Source organism: Dama dama, chromosome 19 (assembly GCF_033118175.1).
Source record: "Dama dama isolate Ldn47 chromosome 19, ASM3311817v1, whole genome shotgun sequence".
In the NCBI taxonomy this organism is placed as follows: domain Eukaryota; kingdom Metazoa; phylum Chordata; class Mammalia; order Artiodactyla; family Cervidae; genus Dama; species Dama dama.
This window is the reverse complement of record NC_083699.1, coordinates 49,397,920-49,425,864: the sequence shown is the minus strand read 5'-3', so window position 1 is coordinate 49,425,864 and position 27,945 is coordinate 49,397,920. Positions and strand designations below refer to the sequence as shown.

At 41.8% G+C, this 27,945-nt stretch overlaps 1 protein-coding gene across 1 annotated transcript; it reads right to left on the bottom strand.

Moving 5' to 3' along the window:
- Window positions 1-945: 945 nt before the first annotated feature.
- MUC13 (mucin 13, cell surface associated) lies at window positions 946-27,945 on the bottom strand. Its single transcript, XM_061166978.1, has 12 exons — window positions 27,838-27,945; window positions 24,921-26,087; window positions 21,142-21,264; window positions 19,780-19,886; window positions 15,937-15,992; window positions 12,192-12,355; window positions 9,267-9,392; window positions 8,822-8,951; window positions 8,137-8,174; window positions 6,438-6,522; window positions 3,411-3,609; window positions 946-1,871 (listed from the first exon to the last, which is right to left on the bottom strand). Exons 1-11 carry the CDS (start codon window positions 27,887-27,889, stop codon window positions 3,411-3,413), a joined length of 2,247 nt encoding a protein of 748 aa, XP_061022961.1. The 5' UTR covers window positions 27,890-27,945; the 3' UTR covers window positions 946-1,871.

The following is a 27,945-nucleotide window of genomic DNA, read 5'->3' as shown; positions in this document are numbered from 1 at the left end:
TGATAACATATGTCTTTACTGTGGACATTAATAGCTCATATGAGTGTGTTTGTTTTATTCTGTTCACCAGTTAGCCTTGAGAACACAAGAGTAAACCCTAGCTGTATCGATTCAGTGAGGCTGCTTTCACCTGCAAGCAGAGAAATAATTTTTCAAACTGGCCTAAAAGTAAAATCTAAAGCCTTCAGATATGGTCTGATCAGAGCACCAGCTCCATTTCCCCATGATTCTCTCAGTTTTGCCCTCTATGTGTCAGTTCAGCAAAACTGAAGCAGTTCAAGGCCTCATACCTCAACCCCTCTCTCCAGAACTCTCTCCTCCCACAAGTCTCCTACCAACATTTAAGCTTTATTCTAATTGTATCCACTTAGGCCGTGTGCTCACTAAGTCGATCACTGTGGCAAGGGGGCATGGGATTCCACTGAAAGGCTTGAGCCAACCAAGGCCTACATTTGAAGCTGAGGGTCGGGGGGTTGGATCAGTCCCATTCAAAATGCTTGGTTGCTTCGTAATGGAAGAGTGGTGGGATATGCAGGGGAAGAAGCCAGAAATGTCTACTCTATGATTAAAAAAAAAATTACCTTGGGTAGGGACTTCTCTGGTGGTTCAGTGATTAAGAATCTGCCTTCCAATGCAGGGGATGAAGGTTTGATCCCTGGTCGGGGAACCGAAATCCCACACACCACAGTGAAACTAAGCCAGCACACCATAACTACTGGGCCCACGTGCTCTAGAGCCCGTGTTCCACAAGAGAAGCCCACATACTGCAATAAAGACCCAGTGCAGCCAAATTTTTTATTTTTAAATTACCTTGGGTAATGCAACTGCACCTAATGACCAGATGTTAATCAATTTGGTTTACCACGTGTCAGGTTTGCTATTAAAAGTGAAACTTAACTGCCATTTGCATCATCCCAAGTCCCAAACACAAGGAAGGACACCAGCTATTAAAGACACTTTATTTGTTATCTTTTATAGTTAACAGTCAAGAACAAATAATAATAATAAAAAATAACTTGCAAGGAGACAGAACATTAGACAGAAGCAAGGATACTGTTAACATTAAAGAAAGACTGTGCTCGAGGTGACTGTCCCCATTCTTGGCTGTGTGTATGTTGGTGGCTGCTGCTGAGCCTCTGAGGGAAGGCTGATGCTTTCGTGAAGTACCTCTGGAATCTGTATCACAAGGCTCGAGGGGCATTTTCAGTCCAGGCCTTCTAGTTGACATTAAGAAGGTCCTGGATTGCCAGTAACTGCTCCTCAAAAACTAAGAGACATGTCTCTTTTTCTGTCCCCTGGGTGTGAGGCCAGGTCACAAACTCCCGGCAGGGGAATGAAATCCCTATATTTGAGGAACAGAAGTAGCATCTCTGTTTTAACTTGCCAGAGAATGAACTTGAGCACCTTGAAGGATGGTATCTCCTCCCATTGCCTGGGACCTCCATAGCTGGTGTGTAAGAGTCTTCCAAAATTAGGCCACTTATCTGCAGTGTATCAACTCCAAGCAACATTCTTGTAGACTCTTCCAGGAGTGAATAATCCTGGGGAGCTTCCTTCTAGATAGGAAATGGTTATTGTTGCCCCACCAGGAAGAAAAACTAACCACTGTCCTGACTGGAGCAAATCAACTATCTTGCAAATGCTCACAGTATCTCTATGCATTTAATTTCATAGGTACTTAGCAAACAAGCTGTATTCATTGTAAATAGTCACAACTTCCATTCGGAGAGGCTAGATGTTGGATGGAAGAGAAGTACCAAAAGCCAGATCTTCAAGGCTGCTCCCTTCTCCATCAGTCTTTTGAACATTCAAAATAAAAGCTCATATGTTAGGTTGAGGGGCTGTGGATGGATCCAAATTCTTACAAAATTCTAGACAAAATGAGAGAGGGGAGGGAAACTCTTAGAAAGGAAGTATTCCAACAGAAATGTATATGAAAATTTAGTTTCATAAGTGATTAACATTGTTTTAAATATTATTGAATAATATTATTCAAATAGCTCTTTATGCACTTTGGCTTATTTGATCTTTATCCTCTGAAGTAGGCTTCATTTAGTCCATTTCACAGATGAGTAAACTAACCCAGAGAAGTCAAATAACCTGTCAGAGATCACACAGCTCAGAACAGGAAGGGTCAGACTGTGAACCAGGTCTGTCGGATTCTAAATCCCATGCGTACTCAAGCACTAAAGGCCTTTCTTCAGAGGCAATACTTGAAGTAAGCATTCCACCAGTGTGGAGAAAGGGAGGCTTGAAGTGAGTTCAACGGAAGGTTCACCTCAGGTAGGACCAACAGGCGTCTGTGGGACGTCCATTCTCGACTACTGCTGACTGGACCCTGTGTCCAACCCCACATGGTGCACTTTGTGCAAATCACCCCTTCATGCATACATGAAACACTTAGAGTCCATGACTAAAGGAAAATCAACCATGAGATTTTAAAATAAAAACAACTCAGATTTTCCCAGAATATTCAAAGTGCATTAAGACTCTCAAAGGATGACCTGCTCACTTGGGCCACCTGCAGAAGCTGAGCTCAAACCTGGGAAGTGGGGATGTTGTGACCCCTTCCCCGGCCCTTTGCCCAACCTCCTAGGTCCTCCTCCTCAGCCTCTTTATTTTTCTTCTCTCCTGGGAGGCCTCACCCCTCCTTCTTCCTCTTTCTCCCCACTCTTCCTCTTTTAAACAAGTCATTTTTCTCCTTGCCTCTTCTGTTTCCCCTTCCTCTTCTCCAGCCCCTTCTCCTTTTCCTTCTGACTTGTCACCCTCCTTGCAGGAGTTTCCTCTGACAAGCTTTCTCCTTTCAGTATTTCATTTGGTCACACTGAGCAATGCCGGCTACAGTTCTCTAATACAGATCTCACGAGGACAAGCTATTTACCTTGAGAGTCCTCCCAAGGGAAAGAAAATATTACCGGCCTCACTTGTTACTTTAGGAATTGACCAAGTTGCCTTGTGGTCTGGGTGGGGAGGAGAGGAGAGATTTGCCTTTATGTGGGCTGTCTGGAAAGGACCCATGTAAATAGAACCATGCTTACATCCAACAGTCCTTCCCAGGCCAGACCTAGGTTGGGTCCTAGGGCCTTCAGCAGTCTAGGAATTATCATCACAACCACTGGAGTTATAGCCCAAGAAATATATAATTTAAAGAGACCTTAAGGGCATCTGAATTAAGCTTCCCTTTTTACAGCTGAGGAAATAGATGGTGAGAGAAATTAAGTGGTATGTCTAAAGTCACATAGATGGTCAGTGTTAGGGACCAATTGGTGGCTAATTATAATAGCTTCCTGATTAAAAATAAAAAAGGTCTATGGGGCAGCCAGGGTTGCTGCTGATATAGTAGCCAGGTCCCAAGTCTGCCCTGGGGCATTTCACTCAACAAAGGCAAATAGAAAGCACACAATACTCACCTAATAGTCTCGTCGGGGAATACCCGGCATTGTGTAGGGGTTCTCTGGCTGGTTGTCTCTGGGCAGGTTCACCCTGATCTTAGGGAAGATGCTCCCCTCTGCTCCTAGATTGCTAAAGCCAGTCTCCTTGAGTCTCAGATTTTGCGAGTCCTTCTCAATCAAGGTCTCTTCTTCCCCATTCTTGTCTTTGTTCTTTAACCTATAATTGGTAACAGAAATTAGGATCTGACAGTGGTGGCAAGTTCCTTGAAGCAAATGTTAATATTCTTTTTTCAATATTTAAATTTTTTAAATAATTTCAAATTTACATGTAAATTACAAAAAAAAATTACACAAAGCTCCCATACATCTGTCACCCAGAGTCCCCAACTGTTAACATTCCTGAACCATTTAAGAATAAGCTACAGACCTGATGTCCATTATTGGTAATACTTCAGTACTTCATGCAGTGTAGATTCCCTGACTCTCCTCATAAGCTCCATGTAACCATCAAAACCAGAACATTACCCTGATCCAACATTACCATCTATTAATAATTCTGCCTATTATATTACATTTTGCTAGTAATGTTAGTATTCTTCAGTGTGCCTTTGAATTACTTATGGAAATGATAATAAAAGTTAAAGAAAAAGGATGATTTGTGATACAGTTTTTCATTCAAGCAAAGTCAATTCTATAGTAGCACCTCAATGAATAAGATGAGTTCAAGGCATAAAGGTCTTAAGGAGAAATAGAAGTTTCCCAGGATCTGCTGCGAGCCCTCAAGGACCTCAAATGTAAGCATTCAATGCCAAGTGAAAAGATTTGAGGTGAGGGAGGCACTTGCCTCCGCACCAGTTAACTCTGATCATGACCCTTCTTTCCTTCTGGCCCACAGTCACCCACAGCGCTGCTCTGTTAGAGTGGGTGGTAGGGCCAGAGGCATCCGTAAAGGCCACAGGGCAGTCCCAGGGTGACTCTCAGACACTGGGGTGTTGTACAAGAAGACCCACTCATCTGCTGACCCTGATAGCCAGCCTAGCCCACCACAGAGTTCTTCCCTGTGACAACACTCCTGTCTAAGGTGGCTGAGAAGAGTCTCCCTTCCCTCAGGAATGGACAAGACATTCTAATTCTTGGAGGGCTTCGGGAGTAATGAATCCAAGGCTGAGCTAAGAGCAAAACCAGGCTCTGTAGCAGGAAGAGGGAACTGAGAACCAAGGCTGTTTTCCGGGATACAAGCTCTATTGCAGCTCCTGAGGGCCCTGGAGACCATGGCAGTGAGCCAGTCCACCATGGAGGAGGCAGCCTTACTCTGAAGCTGAATGTCCTGGCCCCCCTCCCCCTGGGAAAGGGAAGGCCATGTTCCCAGTTCCCAGCTTGGCATCCTTGCAATCAAGTCTCTGGGGAAGAGTTAATAACAAAATGAACTGAAAGAGAAAAAAAAAAAAGAAGAAACAAAATATTTTAGGAATGAAAACTATTTGTCCTCTCATATTACAGTGCAAGAAAACCTATTTGCCAAAATATAAGCTATGAGCCAAATGCTACTTTTAAAAAGTAGCTTTTCATTTTTTTTTTTTTTTAAATCAGAGTGACTCCTCACTTGGCATAACTAGAATGGAATAGAAGATAGCATTCCATCCCTGTTAATGGAGGGAACTTTATCTAAGTGTAGAATGAATGAATGGACCCTACTTAAGTTTTTTAAAAGGGTACTTAAGGTACCAAACTGAAAAAACACCATGCAGAGATAATGTTTCTCCTTAAAACCCAGGAGGCTCAGCTGAGGTATCTTTGTCCTTGTGTTAGTCACTCCATCATGTTCAACTCTGTGACCCCATGGACTGTAGCCTGCCAGGCTCCTCTGTCCATAGGATTCTCCAGACAAGAATACTGGAGTGGGTTGCCACGCCCTTCTCCAGGGGATCTTCCTGCCCCAGGGATCAAACCCAGGTCTCCTGCACTGTAGGCATATTCTTTATCATCTGAGCCACCAGGGGTGTTAGGCTATTTGCAGTGAGATTCTGGGCAGGGGTGACTTGATGAAAATTATATTTGACAATATCAATGGAGTTAAATATTGCCAACAAAATAGTTTTTTTTTTTTTTTTTCTGAGCAAATAAAGGTTTCATCGTCGTCGTGTCATGAAGTCCCTCAGTCATGTCCGACTCTTTGCGACTCCATGGACTCCTCAGGTGACTGTCCATGTAGGCAACAGTCCATGGAGTTTTTCAGGCAATAGTACTGGAGTGGGCTGCAATTTCCTTCTCCAGGGGATCTTCCCGACCCAGGGACCGAACCTGGGTCTCCTGCATTGCAGGCAGACGCTTTACCATCTGAGCCACAGGGAAGCCCTAAATAAAGGTTTATTGTAGGGCAACCAAGGAGAATGAGTGGCTCATGCTAAAAAAATCCCAAACTACCCAAAGCATTTTTAATGACATCAGAAAATGGTTGCTATGTCACTTTATAGGCTTCCCTGGTGGCTCAGATGGTGAAGAATCTGCCTACAATGCAGGAGACCTGGGTTCATTCCCAGGCTTGGGAAGATCCCCTGGAGAAGGGAATAGCTACCCACTCCATTATTCTTTCTTGGAGAATCCCATGGATAGAGGAGCCTGGCGGGCTACAGTCCATGGGGTCACAAGGAGTCAAACACTACTGAGCAACTAACACTGATGTCACATTATAGTATTAAGCAAAAACAAACCTCAACAAAAAATTTAAAAGCACAAAAGATACAAAATTCATTTTAAACAGTAGCCAAAAACCTAGAAGGATATATTCCAAAATGTTGGTTGTTTCAGGGTGGTGAGTTTTGTGGGTGATTTTTTTATTTTGCTCTCTTACACATGTTCTATTTTCTTTAGTGAATCGTGTGTAGCTTATAGAATCAGAAGAAAGTTCTGACGATAAAAGGTCAATGGTATTAGAGAGGTCTCGCCTTATTTTCCTGCTCTTGCCTGGGAAAGGCTGGGTGTGTTTGGAAACCAGAGTGTAGTGCTGGTGGCTGTGACCCAAGAAAAGGACACTTTGTCCCATACCTCATTGAGACGATGAGTGTAATCACCATGCCAAGAATGACGATGCCAGCAATGGTGCCCACGATTGTGAGGATCAGCTGAAATGCTGAAAGGGAAAAGAGAAGAGTAGGAACAGCTTCCCCCAAGCAGAGCCCCCCATCTACTGCACAGGTGCCAAGAAAACAATGGGGCTCTGGTCTATGACCCCCCTTCCAGGGCCAGGATTGAGTGGGTGGCTCACTTCCTTTAACCCTCTGTCCATCGTCACCCCCAACAGTGTCTTTAGAACTCAGTCAGAAGAGACAAACTTGCCAGACAAAAGAAGACCATAAAGACAAAGGAGGCCATGGTGGCAGGACCTTCCTGGGCTTCATAGGGAGTGGGATCTCACTTGAGGTCCACTCACCTGAGGTCCTTACCTCTGCTGCCTTGCCTGCTGCCATAACTGATTTTGCTGATAAACTTAGGGGAACTACGTTGGAGTTAAATTTGTCACTAATAGAGGAGCCAGGTAAAGGCTGGATGTAATTGGTGAGGGAAGAGTCTGGAGGTTCATTACCACTCAGTCTCCTCTAGATCTGCTCTGTCTAGTGCTCCTGAGCACTTAAAATGTCATCCTGGTGTAGCATGTCAGTGTAATGTACACAGCAGATTTCAAACACATAGTATGAAAAAACTGCAAAATATCTCTAATAATTCTTATATTGATTGCCTGCTGAAATGATACTATTTTCCATATAGTGAGTGAAATAAAATTTTATTAAAAATCAATTTCACCTATTTCTCTTTACTTTTAAAAATTTACATAGAATTTTTAAAATCTGAAATTAAGTCTGAAGCTCATGTTGTATTTTTACTGGTCAGTGCTGCTCTAGATACCTTTGATTCTTCCTGCTCCATGACTGCCCTTTATGTCACCTCTAACTAACCAGAATGCATGGGGCCATTGATCATTAAGTCTTGAAAAAAGCCTCAAAGGTCATCTGATCCAAATTTCTCATGTTATAGGTGGAGACACTGAAAGCTCAGAAGGAAGAAATGACTTATCAAACCCAGGCTCACAAAAAATACAGTAGAAAAGAAAAGCATTTCTAATCACTAACTTTTGTGGCTGGCTGGGAAACGAACAGAAATATTTCCTTCACCTTGGGTCATTGATCATTTAATTCATTATATAAAATTTTAAATATAATACAGTTAGTATTGTACCAGTCTGGTGAGGGTAGGGGATGGGAGGGAACAAAGCAACTGAATTTACAACAACATATTCCAAACTTGGAAAAAGGAAAAAAATTGTTAAAAAACACTAGTAAAACAAAAAGATTATTTGAGTATTTAAATGTCTGGTTTCTAGTTTTGCTCCACTATGAACATAAACATTTTTGGATTATACTGGTCTTTACCTTTTCTAGTAGCAGACAATGAATATTTAATCTAATGCAGGAAATGAATACAATGTTGGGACAAACTTCTTTGGCCTGGGACAAGTCCAGGGGTTCCAGCCTGTCTCTTGGGCTGAGTTCTATTGTTTCCCATAACCGAGAGTCTTATGACCTAAGGGTGGGCATGGACTGGCCTGACCCAGAAGACAAACTCCAGGCAGATTTTTCTCTCTCTTTATGAAAAAAGTCAGAGACTTTGGGGGACTGGACAGAATTTTGAATGTGGTCAATGTCTGTTTCTCAGAAGCTTAATAACAAAGCAAGACTTTTCTACTCACAGTCTTTACAATTGATTCCACTGTAGCCAAACGCACACCTAAAATATAAGAAGGAATAGGAAACTGTGGTAAAGAACCTTATGAAAGCAGGTCAGAGTTCCTACCCGACCTCCATGTCTTCCATGCATCCTTCTTTCATTGTCTCCTCCCCGTTCTGTCTCCTCTTTCTCTTTTCTTCCTTCTGCACCCTGATCTTCCAGGTAAGTACCTTTCATGGCTCTCGGGAAGACTGATATGGCATACAATCCTGTGTGGTTCCATTTGCTACCATCTGAGTGCTCCATCTTCAGAGCACTGGGAGGATTCATCGGTTTGGGTGAAGCTTGTTCCCAGAGGCCTAGCACTTAGTGGGACCCCTCAAGCTATGAGACCACATGGCTCACTCTGCTACTTATTTGCTGCCGTGTGAGCAGGGACTTGCCATTCATATTCTCTGAGCTTTGGTTTTATCACTTGAAAATGGGGGAATGAATACATTCCTGAAGTTGTTATTTGAGAAGCAATACCTATTGTAGTTCCCAGCACACAGGTAAATGTTCAAAAATTGATGATGTTGGTGGTGCTGCTCTGTACCTTGTGCCAGTGAACCAACTTCCCAAACCTAAACTCATACATACATTACAAGCTCTGTCCTTTTCACCTAGCCTTAGCGATGAAAAGATGAAAAAGGGGTGATTTCTCTTACTTTTGACAAATCCCTTCACTATCTTCCTTGTAGCCTGGCAGGCATATGCAGTTAGCACTCGTGCTGTTCATCACTAGGCATTGCTTCTTTCTCTGTTCATTGCAGGTTTCAGAACACGTTGGACCCAAAGCTTCAAAAGAGAGTGATTTCTGGGTAATTTTCAGAAACAGCCTCTTCAACCCCAATGTGACACATCACAGAATGTAATTTTTTACATTGCTTTTTCTGGGTGAAACTAGGCGCTCAGTGGCTGTGAAGTGGTACATGGACCTCCTCACCAGCTCTTACCCAAGGCCCCCTCCAGGCCCATAGGACAAAAGCCAAAATTCACATACCTCAGACTCTGAAATGCACATGGAAGCTTGAGCAGGAAAGTGTGTACTTTGTGAGAATGCAGAAGGAAAGGGGAAGGAGGTGAACCATTTGAAGCAGATGGAACACTTACCAACACACATAGGCATCTGTGGGTTTGGTCTCACCAGCCCCTCTTGGCACTCACATAGTAAACCACTGTCACAGTCATTTTGGTCATTTGGTTTTTTACAACCATAGTAATCACACCGATCTTGCTCTGAGAGGCACAAATAATTAAAAGCATACTTAGCAAGACAATATGGATAAGGTAACTTGTGAAAACACCCTGTTCCATTGTGGTCATCACTGCCTTTTAACACATTTTGGGATTCAACCAATGAAAATCCAAGATTCTGAAATTCAGCTCCCCAGTGGGTCTCTTCTGTAAATATTTCCTTATATTATTCAATTAAAATTAATTCAATCCCATGCAGTAGAATTATGTTCAAATTCTCTTTTGCATCTAGCTCTTTGCTGGGTTCCACAAAGGACACAGTAGCTGCATAAGTTTTGTACCCCGTCTTCAGAGAGTTACATGTTTGTACCCATAGAAAGTTGCAACCAGCAACTTGTAGCACAGACTTTAAGTACAATGGGAATTCAGGGGCTCAGATAGCTAAAGATAACATGGAGAAGATGGAAATTGGGCTACGTCTTGAAAGAGAGGAAAGATTTTAATAGTCCGAGGCAAAGTCTAAGTGAAGTAAACAAGAGATGAAAAGAAGGAAACGATTGTTGTCTGGGAGTGATGGGACTGTACTTGGGCAGGAGAGAAGCAGTGAGGTGAGGTAGAAGAAAATAGAATTCGTGGCTCTGCAGTTGATTGTCTGGAGGCTTTTTGTTCAATCATTTGATTTTTGGTGGGTTCAAGGTCCCTTCCACCTGTGAAATGGGGCTAATGCAAGTGTCTACTATAGGAGACTCAACAAATAATCGTTCCTTTGTTCATTCATTGGTATGGCAGAGTTAGAAGGCTAGGTTAAGGCCACTGACTTTTATTCTACAAGTCTGAGAATCTGTTGTAGATTCTGAGCAGAAACATGGCCTTAAGAAAACCATCTTTTAAGAATGTTAGTCTAGAAACAGATTGGAAGGCATTAGGGACAAAAAGATGAATCTGAGAATAGATTAGGGGGAGAGAATAGGAGCAGGTAGAAGATATGCAGTTACTCTCTTCCAAACATCCCAAGCCTGTAACTAAACTTCCTTTATCGCCTGCTGTTTGAAAATGCCTCTAAATAAAAACTCAGAGAAAGAGATTTTACAACTGTTGACACAGAAGACAGACTCTGTCTTTGCAGCTGAAATGAGAGAGCAGCAAAAGGTGTTTTTCTCTAAAAGTTTTTAGCTCTCCCTTCCACATGCTGGGCGGTTCGTGCTCCTGTGGCCGTCTTTAGCTGGCATCATTTGATAATCTGTTAATGTATCTGAGAGCACATGCCTGGTCTCAGAGTGGAGAGATGCCAAGAGGAGTTGTCAAAAAGAGCAGTTCTTAGAGCTGAGGCCGATGGTTTCAAGTCTGCCAGGCTCAGAGCTAAGGCAGTTCAAGTAGAGCCAAATGAGAGAACTGCAAAGAGAACCCTAACTTTATCTTGAAGAACACACTGGATATTTTCATTTGATGACCATTATGAGTGGTCAATCCCCAAGCTGATCAGGACTCTCAACTTCCTCACACTTGCTAGAAATCTCATCTAGCCAAAAGCAAGGTGTACAGTAAGATTTCGTCTTGCCCTGCTGACAATTTCATCTTCCAGGCAGGTATAGCTATTCTGACTACATGAATTGCTACTCTGGACCAAATTCTGACCCCCAAGGAGAAATTTATTGGCAGGTAGAAGTGACTGGTTCCTTGGAAGACAAGGACCAAGTGATAGCCAGAAACAGGAGTATGTCTTTGAGAGAGTAAATATTGAAATGTTCAGAAATGCTAAGGTATAGTTCCATGGTATGAGACTCTGGAAAATGAAAACAGTTCAGGAAAGTAAGAAGCTTTGAAAATGTAATCCTATGCATGAGACAAGTGCTCGGGCCTGGTACACTGGGAAGACCCAGAGGAATCGGGTGGAGAGGGAGGTGGGAGGGGGGATCGGGATGGGGAATACACGTAACTCCATGGCTGATTCATGTCAATGTATGACAAAACCCACTGAAATGTTGTGAGGTAATTAGCCTCCAACTAATAAAAATAAATGAAAAAAAAAAAAGAAAATGTAATCCTAACTGTGCAGCTGCAAATGACCCCCAATGAACTATTAAAAAAAAAAAAAAGTGGGAGAAGCCCAGGTGATTTAAGAAACTGGCATGGTTTGCACAGGAAGTTCTCAGAGGAGAGACATAAACAAAATATAAAAAGAAAGTCCTGAAACCAAAGGTGGAATATTAAAAGCATGACAGTCCAGAGTCCCAAATGAGTTCAGGCTTGTGACAAGCAAAACCCAAAACAACAACAGCAAAAATCCAATTACAAAGAGCAAAGCGTTAAAAATTAAAAATGAGCAAATAAAGAGTGTGTGTGTTTTCCATGTCACAGGGGCTCATAGAAAGGCCAGGCCTGGTTGGTGAGTTTATAAAACAGCAAAAGTGAACTGTTACAGCTCTCCTGTGGGCATGTGCATCTGCCTAAAGGGGAAATTGTGTAGGTAAACTTTCTATAAGCATTTGGAAAGCTGTAACTTGGTATAGAGCTCTCTTGTTTTCCTCCTTTCTTCATCTTCCCCAGTCCAGAGGCTATTTATCCAAGGCTACCTTCGAAGAAGAGGAAGAAACTAGTCAGTTTGATGACTTAGGGGATGGTTATAAATGAGCAGAAGTCAAGTGACTGGGGAAAGGGAGGGAGGAAGAAAGGACAGGTTCAGAGAAAACTCAGAGATGTCTGTGGATTCAATTATCCAGTTCTTCTGGCCCCCTTCACAAGTAAAGCAAAAAATTTACTTATAAAAATTTACTTCTATTTATAATAGAAAATGTAGATAGGTCTTCAGGTAAATGTTGAATAAAATTATTTAATACTTACGGTCATATCCTGAAAAGTTACTTGTTTGTGTAGTAATCGCTTTTCTAATGGCATCTGATATGGTTGTCTCATTTTCCTTTGTAGTTTCTGTAAAAATATTTACTACTGCTACGTCAACACCCTGGTTACCAGCACGCATTTCAGATCTTGCTGAAGCAGATGTGCTAAAAATGGAATGAATCTATCACTTGATGAACTGAACTAAATCATCATCAAATTGGTCTTCAGACCTCCCAGACTCTCAAATCTCCCAGAGTTAGTCCCAACCCATTGTTTTATATCCACAGTTGAGGCTCAAAGAGGGAGGCCTGGGGTTGATAAGATGGCCATTTATAGACTTAGAGATCTCTATTCAATATGCATTCAGAGGAAATCTAGAACTACAGTAAGGTCCTATTGGAAGACACTTAGAAAAATTGTGGACAATCATTTCTAGGTGCCTGCATTGAACCAGAAGTAGAATCAGTGACATGTGAAATAGTAAGCTGTCATTTTCTGTAGAAAATCAAGAGTAGGTCTCCTGATGAGCTGTAAAATCTGATTTGTGCCTTGAGAGAGACAAAGGGGTATGTGTTCCTTTCTGCACACAGAGAGAGCAGTAATCAACCATATTGAGTCTGGATCATTCCCAGAAAGGGCCCAGAAAACCAGCAGGCAGCTTCAAAGTGTGTGTGTGTGTGACTAGGCTTGGGCACACCTGACCCAGAGGAGAACTGATCCCAAGAAAGGAGGGGCCGTGGGAAGCATCAGATGTGCATGCATGCTAAGTTGCTTCAGTTGTGTCCAACTCTTTGTGACCCTATGTACCATAGCCCACCAGGCTCCTCTGTCCATGGGATTCTCCAGGCAAGAATTTTGGAGTGGGTTGCCATTCCCTTCTCCAGGGGAATCTTTCCAACCAAGAGATGGAAATAGCATCTCTTTAGGTCTCCTGCATTGGCAGGCAGGTTCTTTACCACCAACGCCACCTGGGAAGCCCGGGAAGCATCAGAATGTAATACCAAATCACATCACCTTGCTGCAAGACATCATAAGGGTCTTTCCCTCTCTCTAACTAGCACTACAGTTTCAGGTCCTGAGATCGGCTGTGCCAAGTTCTAATTCTTTCATTTATCAAAAAAAAAAAAAAAAAAGAAAATCAAGTGATACAACCACTGAGAGAGAGAGAGAGAAAAAAAAAGGACTTTAAAAGACTTCTTCCCACTCTTACTTGTGGCCATGTGTTTTTAAGACTCAGGATATTTTTGCAGTCCTATGTTTTCCTATACTCCATTCTGACTTTTGAATAAATACAGAAGTTTGAAAACACAGTCAACCCTACTTAGATAATGTTTGCAGTTATATGGGTTCTGTGGAACAATCCAGAAAATCTAAAACATGATCCAAATTCTGTTTTTAGGAATGATCACCTCAAAAAAAGGAGTCCAAAAAGCAAAGTGGGCTTTACAATCTTAAAGTTTCATGACTTGTTCATGGTAGGACTCAGAGGTAACAGAGGAAGGTACCAGGCAGTAAGAAAGGGGTACCTGGTACAAACTCTTTGTTATCAGTTGAAAGATGACCAGAGATCTATGGTATAATTTTGCAGTGGGGCTAGGAAAGAAATGCCATCCATAATTCATTCATCATCTGAAGAACCTACTAGCATACAGTTCAGGAGGCAAGACATTACTCATGGAACAGTTCAAGGAAAGGATGGAGTGGCCGTGTACTCAAGTGACAAAAAGTTGTCATGTACAGAACCAGGGGAGAAGGCAATGGCAACCCACTCCAGTACTCTTGCCTGGAAAATCCCATGGATGGAGGAGCCTGGTAGGCTGCAGTCCATGGGGTCGCTAAGAGTCAGATTCGACTGAATGACTTCACTTTCACTTCTCACTTTCATGCATTAGAGAAGGAAATGGCAACCCACTCCAGTGTTCTTGCCAGGAGAAGCCCAGGGACGGGGGAGCCTGGTGGGCTGCTGTCTACGGGGTCGCACAGAGTCGGACATGACTGAAGCGACTTAGCAGGAGCAGCAGCAGCATACAGAACCAGAGCACTAGCCTCCAAGTTTAAGAACCCAGAGATCTAGACCCAGGGGAGCTGCCATCTTCTGTGGCCCAAGACCAGTCCTAACTTCCCTCAGCCCGAGTATCCTCTGTCCAAAGAGAGATTGGAGTGTAGGAGGAATTCTGGGGACCCTTCCAATTCCAACATTCAGGCAGTAAATAAAGAGCTTGGGGATTCTGAGGAGAGAGCACTGGTCTGGAGCCTAAGAAATGCCTTCTGAAGTGAGACAGGTCCATCTGCCCACCACTGCCCTCAAGCTGGGGGAGTTGCTCCTCTCAGGACACTGAGTTCACAGGTAAGGTGTTGTCACCAAACTCCCCTGGCTCCCTTCAGTAACTCCCTAAAAATGGAAGGAGTGCCACAGTTTCAGAGAACCACTCCCCACCAAATGACTTCATGGGACCAGCTCTACCATCATACTTGCAGGGTCCTCTATTTTGGAAGGCAAACAGATGGGAACTAATACATGTTGAAACTGACTACATGCCAGGTACTTTGCACAGGGAAGCTTTCCAACTACTAGTATCTCATTTGCTCCCCGCAGGGTTCTAGGAAAGTTGATCAGAGTAAACCAGATATACAGATTAGGTAATAAAAGTTCAGAGAGGTTAAAATACCAACCCAGTCACACAGCAATAAGGTGACAAGGCCGGGATTCAAGGTGAGGTTTACCTACTACCTACTGCTGTCATACCTCGATGTTCCTGCTTTTATCCAGTCATTCTGATGCATGAACTCCCTGTTGTCCCCTAAACCAAGCCTAACACCCTTCAATGATGTATAGCCTTCAGTAGTTGTCTGCTGTGTCTCCAGCCTCTAGCCACTGTGTTGGGGCCCAGCCTCTCTGCCTGCTGCCTGTACTGTGCCTCCCGTTAGACTGCCTCCTGGCTACCAGTCACACGTGCCCCTTGCTCATTGCCCAGATCAAAATTCACTACTTTTAGGGGTCTTCTCTTAATTCATCTTTTTCCACAAAGGATTTGACAGTTTATGAATATAGATGTGATAATAAAACCACAGAAATATAAATACATTAGAGCTGCTTTTTCTGCACGATTCTGTTTACCTTAGAGAGTTCTTTCCTCAGCCTGCAGCACTTGTGTATCAATATGCTTCAGAGAAGACCAAGATGGAATCACTAACTTCTTGAGAATCCTCTACCTCTTTGGGTTTCCAAATAGCACACAGCCCTGGTCACTACATGCTGATACACTCACTCCATGCCTGTTCTTACTATAGAAAGAGCTCACAACAGGCCCTTCAGTGACCAGTCATGTGACTGGGGTCATCCTGTTTGCCTCATTTCCCCCTGTGACGGAAGAGATGGCCATGAACCATTCATTCTCCTCTGGGCTCCCTGGGATGCACATTCCAGGGAATGGCCAGGTGTGGTTTGTAGCCAAGGGATCAAACCGAACAGATTCAGGTGATGTCCTGGACCATGTGAGCAAGTTGCTAAGTAGCCAGTCACAGGGACCATCTTGCTATCCCCAGGCTACACTCTGCCCACCCAGGCCAGGGTCAATGTGCATCTGAGTCAGGGCCCTTTGTGGTACTAAGACTGACCACCTCTTCTTGACTTGTGACTGGCCATCCTAGGACTTCAGTGCCATATGGGGAATGCAAGAGGAGACTAAAAGTTAGGGAACACAGCCTGCTTCCAAAGTACTCTGTGGGTCCACAGCAAACTTACCTTACTTTAACAATTACAGTCTGTCCGTAATCAGAAATTTTAAATGTATCTTTAAACTGTGGAAAAGAAGAACAGATTTAATAACAGCTACAGCAAGGGGGAAAAGTAATAGTACACCTAGATTTTTAATATAAACCCATTTTTAAACTCATTTATGTAACACAGCAAATTTATTCTTTACATGTGCTCTAACACCTTTCAGCAATTTCTGCTCTAAAATAGGATGATTCTGGTATAAGTCAGAGCTACCCAGGAAAAAGATGGAAACCCAAAGCACTCAGTCAAATCAATACTCTTAAATATAGGGTGACTGACTTGTTTTCTCTTTTCAAATCATGTGAAGTTTTGCATCTTTGTTAGACTTACCTATATGCATACTTCATAGACTCATCAATTTACCCAAGGAAAACTAAAATGCTTACCTTCCCAAGGCATTATGCCAGAGACATAGATTACCAAGATAGGCAGACCCAGCCTATGATCAAGTTACACCATGTGACCTCAGATTACACCATGAAGCTGACAGAGGTAAGTGCCAGAGACAATACAATCTACCATGGAAGTTCAAAGAAATGTTTTTCCAGTCTCAGAGCACAAAACAGGGCTTCATAAAGGAAACAGGCCATAAAGCATTTCAGTAGGTGGCATGGGTCCAGGAAGTAGACAGAGGAAGGAATAGCTCACACCAATGCTTGGGAGCAGTGTGGCTCAGAAGACAGCTGAAGCATTAAGTTTCTCCATTTGTCAGCATTTGCAAAATTCGACTTCTTTAAACCTCACTTTCTCACTGGGAAATTTGAGACAGCAGTAATTCCCACTAAATAGGGCTCTAATGTGTAGAAAATGAGATAGAATACATGATACATAGCTCTGTGAACTGGAAGGGGCTCCAGCACTGGTAGATCTTATTAGGCCTGAGTTGTGTTCTAAGAGCAGATAACTCTAGATACTTGTAAACAAGTGGCCAGAGATGAAGCTGGGACCTCTGGCAGGGGTGAGGTGGAGGTAGGGTGGAGGTCCCAGCTAGAAAGTAAGTTATTTGATGCCAAGAATGGGTTCATTTTCTCTTTCTTATGATACCATCCACACCTGCCCATCCCCAACTTCCATCCCATAGCACTCAGCATAGGGCCATCTCCATGAAACAATCAACAAACACAAGCTGACTGATGATTGAAGAATTAAATGTGAAATCATAACCTTTGACATGTCTTTCTCTCTTTGGACCCCAGTCTTGATATTTATTACATGAATGTTGAACTGGGTTGGTGCAACTTTTTATAATTCAAGAATTTTATTATTTTTTGCCACACTTTAAAAGATCATGGAAACCAGTGTAATTTTAAGAGATAGTAAAACATTTCTCTTATTCTAGTCAAATTCAAATAAATTTGATACTCTAGTTAAGGCTGAGCAGCTTTGTGTCCAGAATATGTCTGTATTCCTTTTAATTCTTTTAAATATCAGGAAGAGCTGGTATTTCTGTAAACCATCAGAGCACTGGAGTCTACTTAGGATCAAGTTCATTGGATGACCTCCAAGGTTCTATCCAGCTCCACTGTTGACCATTGGCCATTTAAATTTCTTAATCTCCAAAAAATGATTGCAAAATTAGCATCTGCATAGGAAAAAGGTTTTCCTTTTCTTTTTTCCTTCTTCCAGGTCATCCTTCATGGATTTGAGGATATACACTTACTGATCTGAAGGGCCAAAAGGCTGGGCATGGGGGCAGGAATTATGAAAACAGGTCTGCCAGGCCCCACTGCACAACAGAGCCAGCAGGGGAGGAGAAGCAGCCCTGAGGGTCAGGCAGGTCTGGGTTCAAATTCCTCCTCCTCACTCACCAGCTGGGTGACCTTCAGTCAGTTTACTTAGCCTTCCTGATCCTTGACTACCTACCCCATCTGCTAAACAGTATCATAGTACCAGCTTCCCCATGTGGCTACTTTGAGAATTAGAAATATATGTAAAATGCCAGGTACAGCACAACAGGGAAACTTCAAATCCCCATGCAGCCTGTCCACTTGGATCTAGCTGGGGACAAAATAGACCCTGAGAGGCTTCTCAGGGCCTGAGCTGGCACTGCCCCGGCTACAGGGTCTGCTAAGAGGACATTAAAGAAAGTAAACTGTCTTTCTTTCCCTATCTCCAGGAGTTGCAAAGGAGTTCTGGCATATCCCTTTCAGATTAAAAGTTTCTCGGATATTATAAAGTACTTGATCCCCTCCCTGGCACCTCTGGGACCATCAACATCTGACTGACTGAACAAGTCACTAAACTAGTCTCTGAAGACTAGGGGCCTAGATCTATAGCAGGAAAGGTCTTCTGGACACTCATATACCCAAATCATGTTGGGAAATGCAGTGGCCACAGTAGCCAGTGCTCAGTAAAGCCACATGAGACAACTGAAGGATTCCCCGGAAATGGAAACATTGGTGTTGCCTATCCTCAATGTGCCAAACATCATCTGAGCAGGAGATTGGAATGTAGATCCAGGGTAAGAAGCTCAGTCACGGCCAGTAGGCCCCTCATGCACAAGAGGTAAGGCAAAGGGGCTCCGGCAAGCCCAGAATACATACAGCAGACACAGCTTTGATCGCTGCAGTGCCAGGCGCCGGTTGTTTGGTCACGAGCGCTTGCTCTCCCTGTACTATCTGTAAGATCATCTGGATAATATTTTTTCACGTTTTACCAATTCTAATAACAAAACTCTTTTACAATGATGTAATTTCAAATGGAAACACACATAGAGCAAAATGTTATTTTTTTAAAAAATTTGTATAAAATGCTTTATTGGTTTCTTTAAAAACACAAAAACCATAAAGCATGGTACCTTCTACTTTAGAGCCTCTAATCTAATCAAGTTTCATTTGAAAACTGAGAAGACAAGATTAAGAGTTAAAGTGTCATGCCAAAAGCACACACAACTAATAAAACACAAAACTCTGACAAACCTCACATTCATTCTCATGCCGTACTCCAAGGATCTTTGACAGCTTTTGATTTTTGACTTAAAAGAGGTGTTTTTCTCCTCTTTACCTAATTTTTAATCTGTCACTACATGCTGTTATTCTGTACTTTGTGGTCCATTTTCATGGCCACCATGCTTCCTGGGCCCCCATTAAGACATTAGTTTTTAAAAGTCTTTCTCTACCTAGAGTTCTGAGATATATTTCCAACCTAATATTTTTCCCTTCAAAACTAAATTTTGAGAAATACTGGCTGGACACCCTCTCTGAGACCTTTCAGGCCTTCCTGGCATATGTGGTTCCAGAATAGAGATCTCCATCCCCTCATGTCAACACACTCACAGTAATCAACATGAAAGGAAGCTGTTGTTCATTTTGACCTTTTTGACAACAGGATAAAGAAGTAATGTTTATTAATTCAGACGCAGTTCCTCTTCTGGACATTAAAGAAGCCAGACTAGTCTAGAAATGTATGCAAATTTGACTATAAAAAGAAAACAATACAATTTTTCAATTTTTTTCTCTTCAATTCTATGGAAATCATTTCTTTTAAAACAGCATTAATCAGCCTCTGTAAGAAAGAGTACGGCATGGCTAGAAGTGGCTTCTGAAGGCCCTCAGCCGTGCCAGCTATTTCCTCTGGTTGCAGGATCACAGGGAGGCCCCCAGGTCCTAGAGGAAGAACCCAGGCAACCAGGAAGCAGTGGCGCTGGGAATTTGGAACAGCTACTGTTTACAGACCAATAAGGGTGCATTTCACTGTTTGAAACACTGGGATAGCTGTACCAGCCTGTACCACCCAAATGCCAGTCCATACAAGTCAGTGTTAGAATAAAGAATACTTATAGAGGAAGGATGTTTGGAAAATACTTACAAATGTAGTAACTAGAATGTATAATTCCTGATACAGCACAGAAGTTTTATTTTCCAATGCAGCTGTGTATGATATTTTGACCTTAATTGTACCAGGGAATATCTTTCCTGAAATTCAAGCAGAATCTTTCTGTGATATTCAATGTAAAGAAGGTCCATTTTGCTTAAAGCATAGATTATGTTTTAATTCTAAACATATGACGATACTACAGTAATTCTGGAAATATGAAAAACATTACCCCAAACCCAACCTAACCTATCAACAATTATTCTCATTTTGGTATATTTCTCCCAGCTCTTTTGTGTATGTGTGTATGTGTCTAATTTATATCATTATAATTGCAGGTTTATATCATGAATCTTCTTTACTTACTCTTAATAGTAAACATTTTTCCAAATCATTACTCAGTCTTCATAATTATCATCTTAAATGCTATATAATATTCTATGAAACACATCTTTCCTTCATTGATGCAGTCACTCTTTGTTTTCAATGCTTTTAATTATTCAAAAGGAAAAAAAAATTTGCACAAACATCTCAATGCACAAAACTTTTCTATATTTGGGGTCATTTACTTAGAGTGGATCCCTGAAATGAGATTACTCATGCTAACAATAGGAACAGCCTTTGAAACAACATTTGGCCTTGGGGATATCTCTAATCCCTGTGCCAACACAATGCATTCATTTCCAGTGCAGTTGGCAAGAAGCGCTATTTCTTTTTCATAAAACAGACAAAAACATATAGCTCAGGAAACAGCCTTGGACTTTTATAGCACCCAGCTGATCTAACAAAAAAAGTGTAGTGTCAGTTTGCTCTTAAAGTCCATTTGCAGAGCTGAGGAGTTCTTAAGTCTCCAAAAATAAGATTTGGTGTTATGGTACAAGCAAATCCTATAACAAAAAAACTGAGCCAAAGTCAGAGACAAGGTTCCTGACTCTGTCGTTTTAGGAAATCACCTCATTTTGCATCAGTGTCCCCATGTAACAGCACTGCTGTGTATTTATGCAGTCTTTGTAGTTGTACACACCTACACCTATCATTTTACACACCTACCTTTCTACACCTATCATTTTCATTTTGACCCCATGGCACTGATCCTTCAGCCAAATTAAGTGAAGGGATCCATTCCCTCCCATACCTCTAGAACTAGTTCACATATCTGAGTTGGTCCATTTCCTCTCCCACTAGGTTCCACTAAGATAAAGACAGAAACTTTTTTTTCTGCTTGGCTGGCCTTTGTTGCCTCCAAATTTTCCTCTCCGTTTAATATTCCAGAAGCTCTTTTTGTCATTATTTTAAGTTTTCTATTCCGTTTAGGCCTGAGATGCATATCTCCATTGTTCATCCTTTGTAACTCACCTTTATTGCATGTGGAAGCATTATAGTAATATCCCTCTGAACACAAGCAAAAATAATCATTATGCAGATTAACACAAAAAGAACCATCCTGACAGGAATCCTCTTTGCAAGGTGTGCTGGAACCTGAGATAACAGTAGAAAGAGATTAAAAATCCACAAGTGACAATAAATAACACCTGGAAATATACTTTTAAATCTTCATGCCTCCCTCCTGGGCACTATTACTTGGCCGTGTTACGCCATGGTATACCCTTAGAACAGCTAGAAACAAACACATATTTTCTTATGTCTCTAGGAAGATTGTTGCTAAAATTCTAGAGCCAAGCACTTGTCAACAGTAAAGGTCAGAGGTTGGTGAGTAACAGTCTGCCCAGAAAGAGATTCCAGTGTTCTAATTCCAAGGAGTAAGGAAATACTTTGGATCTCACAGATCCTCCAGAACTTTGATGTCTGCTCCTCTAATACTAGGTGAGATGCTCCAAAACCATTTTAGAGAAAGCATCATATTTTTTTAGGAAGAGATTAATGACTGACTTATAGGGAAGACCAGGCAAAAAACTCCCCGCCCCCCAAAACTAGATATTATACTCTGGTTAGCATACATGGTATACAGACCTATGAGGAAAGGGAAGGGAACAAAGTGGATTAACTCAGTGAAAATTCTAAGAGGAAATGATGAAGGGCCATTCTACTTTCTGGCTTTCTGAGTGGATGACTGAGTAAATGGTGAGAAGAATATTACTATGGTTTCTACACCACTGGCCAGGATTCCTAGACCAGACAGTGTGCAACATCTTTCCTATCTTTGGAAAACTGATGGGATCTGAGAAGAGAAATCACCAGTTAGCCAAATGGGGATTTTGACTAGCCATTTCCCTCTGTCAAATGAAATAATTCTGAGCTTTGATTTCAGAATAGATTGACTGACAACCTTCAGAGTTGTCTTAAAATTCTTATGGTTCCATAGGTGGAAATAGTTGCTTAAAAAAAAAAAACTACATATAAGGTACAATGTATATAACATGGTCTCTTTTTTATTGAAGTATAGTTGATTTACAATATTAGTTTCAAGTGTACAGTATAGTGATTCAGTATTTTTGTAGATTATATTACATTAGAAGTTATTATAAGACAATGGTTATACTTCCCTGTACTATATAATATATCCTTGTTGCTTATCTCTTTTATACATAGTAGTTTGTATCTGCTAATCCTATATTCCTAATTTGTCCCTCTCCTCTTTGGTTTTTACCAAAGTTTGTTTTCTCTATCTGTGAGACTGGAGAGGAGGGAGATTTAGTTTTTACTGCATATACTTTTGCCCCATTTAAGCTCTTTTTTCCAAAACTATGGGCCTAATTCACCTTTATTAAAAAATATAATAGTGCTAGTGAGGAATTCTCATATTGGTGGGAATATAAAGTATAGCCGTTTCAGAAGACAGGTTGTCAGTTTCTTACAAAACTAAACTTAATCATATGACCCAGCAAGTGCAAGCCTTAGTATTTACCCAATATAAATGCTAAGTATTCACTTAGTATTTACCAACCTTTTTCCACTCAAAACCCTGCAAATGAATACTTAGAGCAGTTTTATTCATAATTGCAAAAACTTGGAAGCAATCAAGATGCCCTTCAGTAGGTAAGTGAATAAACAAACTGGTACAGCCAGACAATGGAATATTATTCATGTTCAGGCCTTGAAAATCAACATGGAGGAATCTTACATGCATATTGCTAAATGAAAGCAGACTATCTGAAAAGGCTACATACTGTGTGATTCCAACATGACATTCCGAAAAAGGCAAAACTATGGCAACAAAAGATCAGCAGTTGCCAAGGGTTAGCAGGGAGGGAGGGGTGAATAGGCAGAGTACAGCAGATTGTTAGGAAGGTGAAAATAGTCTTTATGATGGCTACATATCATTCTACATTTGTCCAAACCTATAGAATATACAACACCAACAGTAAACCCTCATGTAAACTGGACTTTGGGTGATTATGCTGTGTCAGTGTAGATTCACCAGTTGTCACAAATGTACCCTCTGATGAGAAAAGTTGATAATAAGGGAGGCTGTGCAGGTATGGGGGCAGGGAAATATGGGAAATCTCTCTACATTTCTCTCAATTTTGCTGTGAATCTAAAACATCTCTAAGAAATAAATTCTATCTAAAAATAATATTTTTAAGGGTAAAAGAAAAAAAAGAGGCTACCTGGACACGGGAGGCATAGTGCAGTATCTCACAAACAACAATAAGGGTCAGCTCTCTAACAGGGTGTTAACCAATATTCTAAGTAAAGTAAATGGCTTTTTAACAAAGCCTTAACCACATTGCAAGGATGATTTGGAAAATCCTAGGGAAGAAATCAAGTGCAGAGCCATTTTGGATACACCGGTCAGATAACTCCTGGTGTGGCTTTCTCCTTGGCAATAAAGGACAGACTCGGTAGTATTTCTGTGTTCCAGGAATAAAGTCACAGGATGTTACAGTGGGAAAAGGATTTTGTGGCTATTTAGTTCAATCATCTCTTATTACAGGTGACTATGTTGAAGCCAAAAGAGAATTGGTTTGGCCCATGCCCCACAGTTAGTGTAGGGCCAGAACACAAGAAGGCTGCCTTACTCTGAGAGAGGGTCTAGGGGAGCAGAAATGGCATAGAAAATCTCCCTTTCCTGACTACAGGGGAACTGATTGTGTAGCTGTGTCCCTCCTTACCTAGCTTTCACAGTGGCCCCTCCAAACATGAAAGAAGATTGGGAAGCAGGTTTCAGTGCAGCCTCTGACTCCATTTCCTTAATCATTCATTTCTTAGATCTACCAAAAAATACTGAGGAAGCCAAAAGAAGAATGTATAAGAAGATATCAACTTGCTCTTTGACCCTGGGCAAGTGGCTGCCCTCACTGAGCCTCAGTCTCCCTAACTGAGAATAATAGGGTTTATCTAGATCCTTTAAACATAGGTTTGAGGACTCTTTTAGACCAAGGGTTGGCAAACTATGACTCATAAGCCAATTCTTGCCAGTCCTCCTCTGTTTTTGTAAATTAAGTTTTATCAGTACACAATCAGCACATTCATGTGTATATTGTATATTGGCTGCTTTGATGTTAATATGGCTGAGTGGGGTAGTTGTAACAGAGATCTTATTATGGCCCACAAAACGTGAAATATTTATTAGTTTGCCTTCACTGATAAAGTTTACTGACCTCTATTCTATACCAAACTTTGGGAAATGAAGCAAGTGTTTCCTGTTTCAATAACTTAGGCCGGAGGTCAACCTTCATCTCTTAGACAGTATCCCTAAACATCTGTCTTTTGGACCATGGCCCTGGTAATGTCACATGTTTTCAATAACATTTGATGAAGAATCAGGGTAGAACTGACTCCTTTCTTCAGTAGACCAAGGATCTAGTAGTGGGACTAGAGATCTCATCAGTGCTTATTAGCACCTGACCTCAGAGAAGCAGAACCTATATCCAAAAATCTCCTAAGAAAAGGGAAGCTACAAAAGTAGCTTTCACAAAGTCCAAGTTTATAAAAATATTCCACATCTGGCAAATAGCTTGAGGAAAGAATAGAATGGAACTGCAGGTAATCTTAGCATCTCTGCCATCACTAATAGCCTGTGTGATCCAGACTTTTTAATTCCAGGGTTTTATATCCAAGGACACCTTGGGTTTCTTTATACACACTTCCCTTCTCTGGTAGAACACACATACCTACCATCCTTCACAATGCTGTGACTCCTTACTGAGGAGCTTTGAGGGACTTGCTCTTACCTGTAGTATGTATGGTAGAAGTAGATGTATTCGAGATGGTAGCAGGAATTGTACTACTTGTGGGAGAAGTAGGTGTACTCGTAGCAATGTTAGGAGTTGTACTCTCTGTGGTAGCAGTAGATGTATGTATGACAGTAGAGGTTGTAGTATTTGTGGTAGAAGTAGTTGTATTTGTGACAGTAGGGCTTGTAGTATTTGTGGTAGAAGTAGTTGTATTTGTGACAGTAGGGCTTGTAGTATTTGCGGCAGTAGATGCACCTGCGACAGTAGGGCTTGTAGTATTTGCGGCAGTAGATGCACCTGCGACAGTAGGGCTTGTAGTATTTGCGGCAGTAGATGCACCTGCGACAGTAGGGCTTGTAGTATTTGCGGCAGTAGATGCACCTGCGACAGTAGGGCTTGTAGTATTTGCGGCAGTAGATGCACCTGCGACAGTAGGGCTTGTAGTATTTGCGGCAGTAGATGCACCTGCGACAGTAGGGCTTGTAGTATTTGCGGCAGTAGATGCACCTGCGACAGTAGGGCTTGTCGTATTTGCGGCAGTAGATGCACCTGCGACAGTAGGGCTTGTCGTATTTGCGGCAGTAGATGCACCTGCGACAGTAGGGCTTGTCGTATTTGCGGCAGTAGATGCACCTGCGACAGTAGGGCTTGTCGTATTTGCGGCAGTAGATGCACCTGCGACAGTAGGGCTTGTCGTATTTGCGGCAGTAGATGCACCTGCGACAGTAGGGCTTGTCGTATTTGCGGCAGTAGATGCACCTGCGACAGTAGGGCTTGTCGTATTTGCGGCAGTAGATGCACCTGCGACAGTAGGGCTTGTCGTATTTGCGGCAGTAGATGCACCTGCGACAGTAGGGCTTGTCGTATTTGCGGCAGTAGATGCACCTGCGACAGTAGGGCTTGTCGTATTTGCGGCAGTAGATGCACCTGCGACAGTAGGGCTTGTAGTATTTGCGGCAGTAGATGCACCTGCGACAGTAGGGCTTGTAGTATTTGCGGCAGTAGATGCACCTGCGACAGTAGGGCTTGTAGTATTTGTGGTAGTTGTACTTGTGGTGGTAGGAGCTATAGTAGATGCGTTAGAAGTGGGTGTACTTGTGATGGTAGTATTTGTAAAATCTGTGATTGAAGAGGCACTTGAGGTTGCATTGCCTTGTCTCATGACTAGAAGAATAAAGATATCAAGTTTCAGAAAACAAAACACTGAACATATAATGGCAGTTGCTATTATTTAATACTAATTAGTACCTAATCCAGTTTTTCCTGAAAAATAAATGCAGTGGACTATATTAAAAATAAAAATACATGACTACTTCTAAAAAAACCTGACATAAATGAAATTAAAAATTGAACAGACAAAACTGGAAAAATTACTGGGGAGTTCTCTGGTGGGTGGCCTAGTGGTTAGGATTCTGGGCTTTCACTGCTGTGGCCTGGGTTCCATTCCTCATCATGGAACTGAGATCCTACAAGCTGTGCATCATGGCAAAAAAAAAAGTTACTGAAAAGTATGATGATGGCAGTTGGCCTGTTAGCTCAGCTGGTTAGAAAAATATGAAGTTAATATCATTTATAGTATTAATTGTTATTAATTATAATTTATTACTATACTGTGAAATATATTATATATTAATATCAACATATATTATTATGAGATGTAATATTATTTATGTCTGTAGTTGCAGAATGGTCAATCTGAGTTTAATATTCCTCAGTGAGGACAATTGAAAATGCCACCAGGGGACGCTGTTTACCACCTGTAAGTGGCTTCCTTTTTGTCTTTACAGTTCATGGCAATCACCCCAATTTCCCATTATAGGACATATTAGTTGAGGGATGGTAGAGAAGGGGGTATGCTTAAACAATAATGAAAAATACCCCCATTAAGGTATTTAATGTATCAAACATCTTTCAAGATGTTTTCTAGTGATGTGTACCCAATTCTTAATTCTAGACACAGGAACTTTTTAAGATGAATAGACATGATCTTTGCCCTAAGGGCTATGGTAATCATCCAAGTCACCTTTTTACAACTCTTAGGAATCCCTGGACACATGAAGTAGTAAACTCTTAGTGATCCCATAATCACTTTTCTGGAACCCTTAATTGTCTCCAAAAGCTCTGAGAATGATGGCCAGTTTAAAAGAAATAATTAAAAGAAAAGTTTTAGTGAGGAAGCTATTCCTAAACCTTCGGATATAGAAAACTGCTGAAGATGCTACCAGATTTCCCCCTTGGGTCTGGACACCCCTGGATGGTAGAATCTGGCTCTTCACCTTGAACAGGGCCTGGTTTAACCAGTCGTAGGTGAGTGTTCTCCCAGGAACAAGAGAATAGTTGACCAGCTGGCCATTTTGACTGCTGCTACCCTGCTCCTGCTGCTATTCTCACTTATCAAGGGCTTGCCTTGTGCCCAACAGTGCCTGTGGAACAGATATAAGCATCAACATTTGACAGAAGTGCCACCAATACTCAGAGGATTAAGGGATTTGCCCAGAGGTAAACACTGATTCCCATTTATAAGGGGCAGAAAACTCTTGATGCCACATTCAGGGATTAAACCAGGTCCATGCTCTGCAATAGGACCCAAATGACATTTGGGAGTTAAAGAGAAGGAGATTCTAGGGCACTGAGCCCTTGGAACTACTAAATTGCTCTTGTCTGGCCTCAGGACTTTCAAGGGCAAATCTCTGGCTCTCTGAACCCCAAATCCAGTTCCAGAAATTTCTTTTCACTACTGTTCTATCTGCCTTCATCACAGACTGAAATGCCTTGTGCCTTTGAGCCCCTAGGAAACTTCATCCACAACACAGTCCACCTAATGGGGCCGTGGGAATTAGCTTAAGCCTGCTGATTCTATCTCAGAGACAACAAACATGATTAAAGGAATGAAAAAATTTTAAGTGTTCCTTACCTAAGGCTGGACAAAGGAGGGCAAGAAGAGCGAGGTGAGGAAAGGCTTTCATTTTGGATGTTCTCGCTAGGTAATCCAGGAAGAAAATGATTTGCCTCCAGCTATCTT

Bases quoted from the DNA above. Each gene is read 5' to 3' on its own strand.
- MUC13 (XM_061166978.1), bottom strand. From the start codon at position 27,889: ATGAAAGCCTTTCCTCACCTCGCTCTTCTTGCCCTCCTTTGTCCAGCC. The intron at 21,265-24,920 runs GTAAGAGCAAGT...CTGTTATCTCAG, and splicing joins TTCTACCATACATACTACAG to GTTCCAGCACACCTTGCAAA. The intron at 8,175-8,821 runs GTAAGAGAAATC...CTTATATTTTAG, and splicing joins AGTGAAGGGATTTGTCAAAA to GTGTGCGTTTGGCTACAGTG.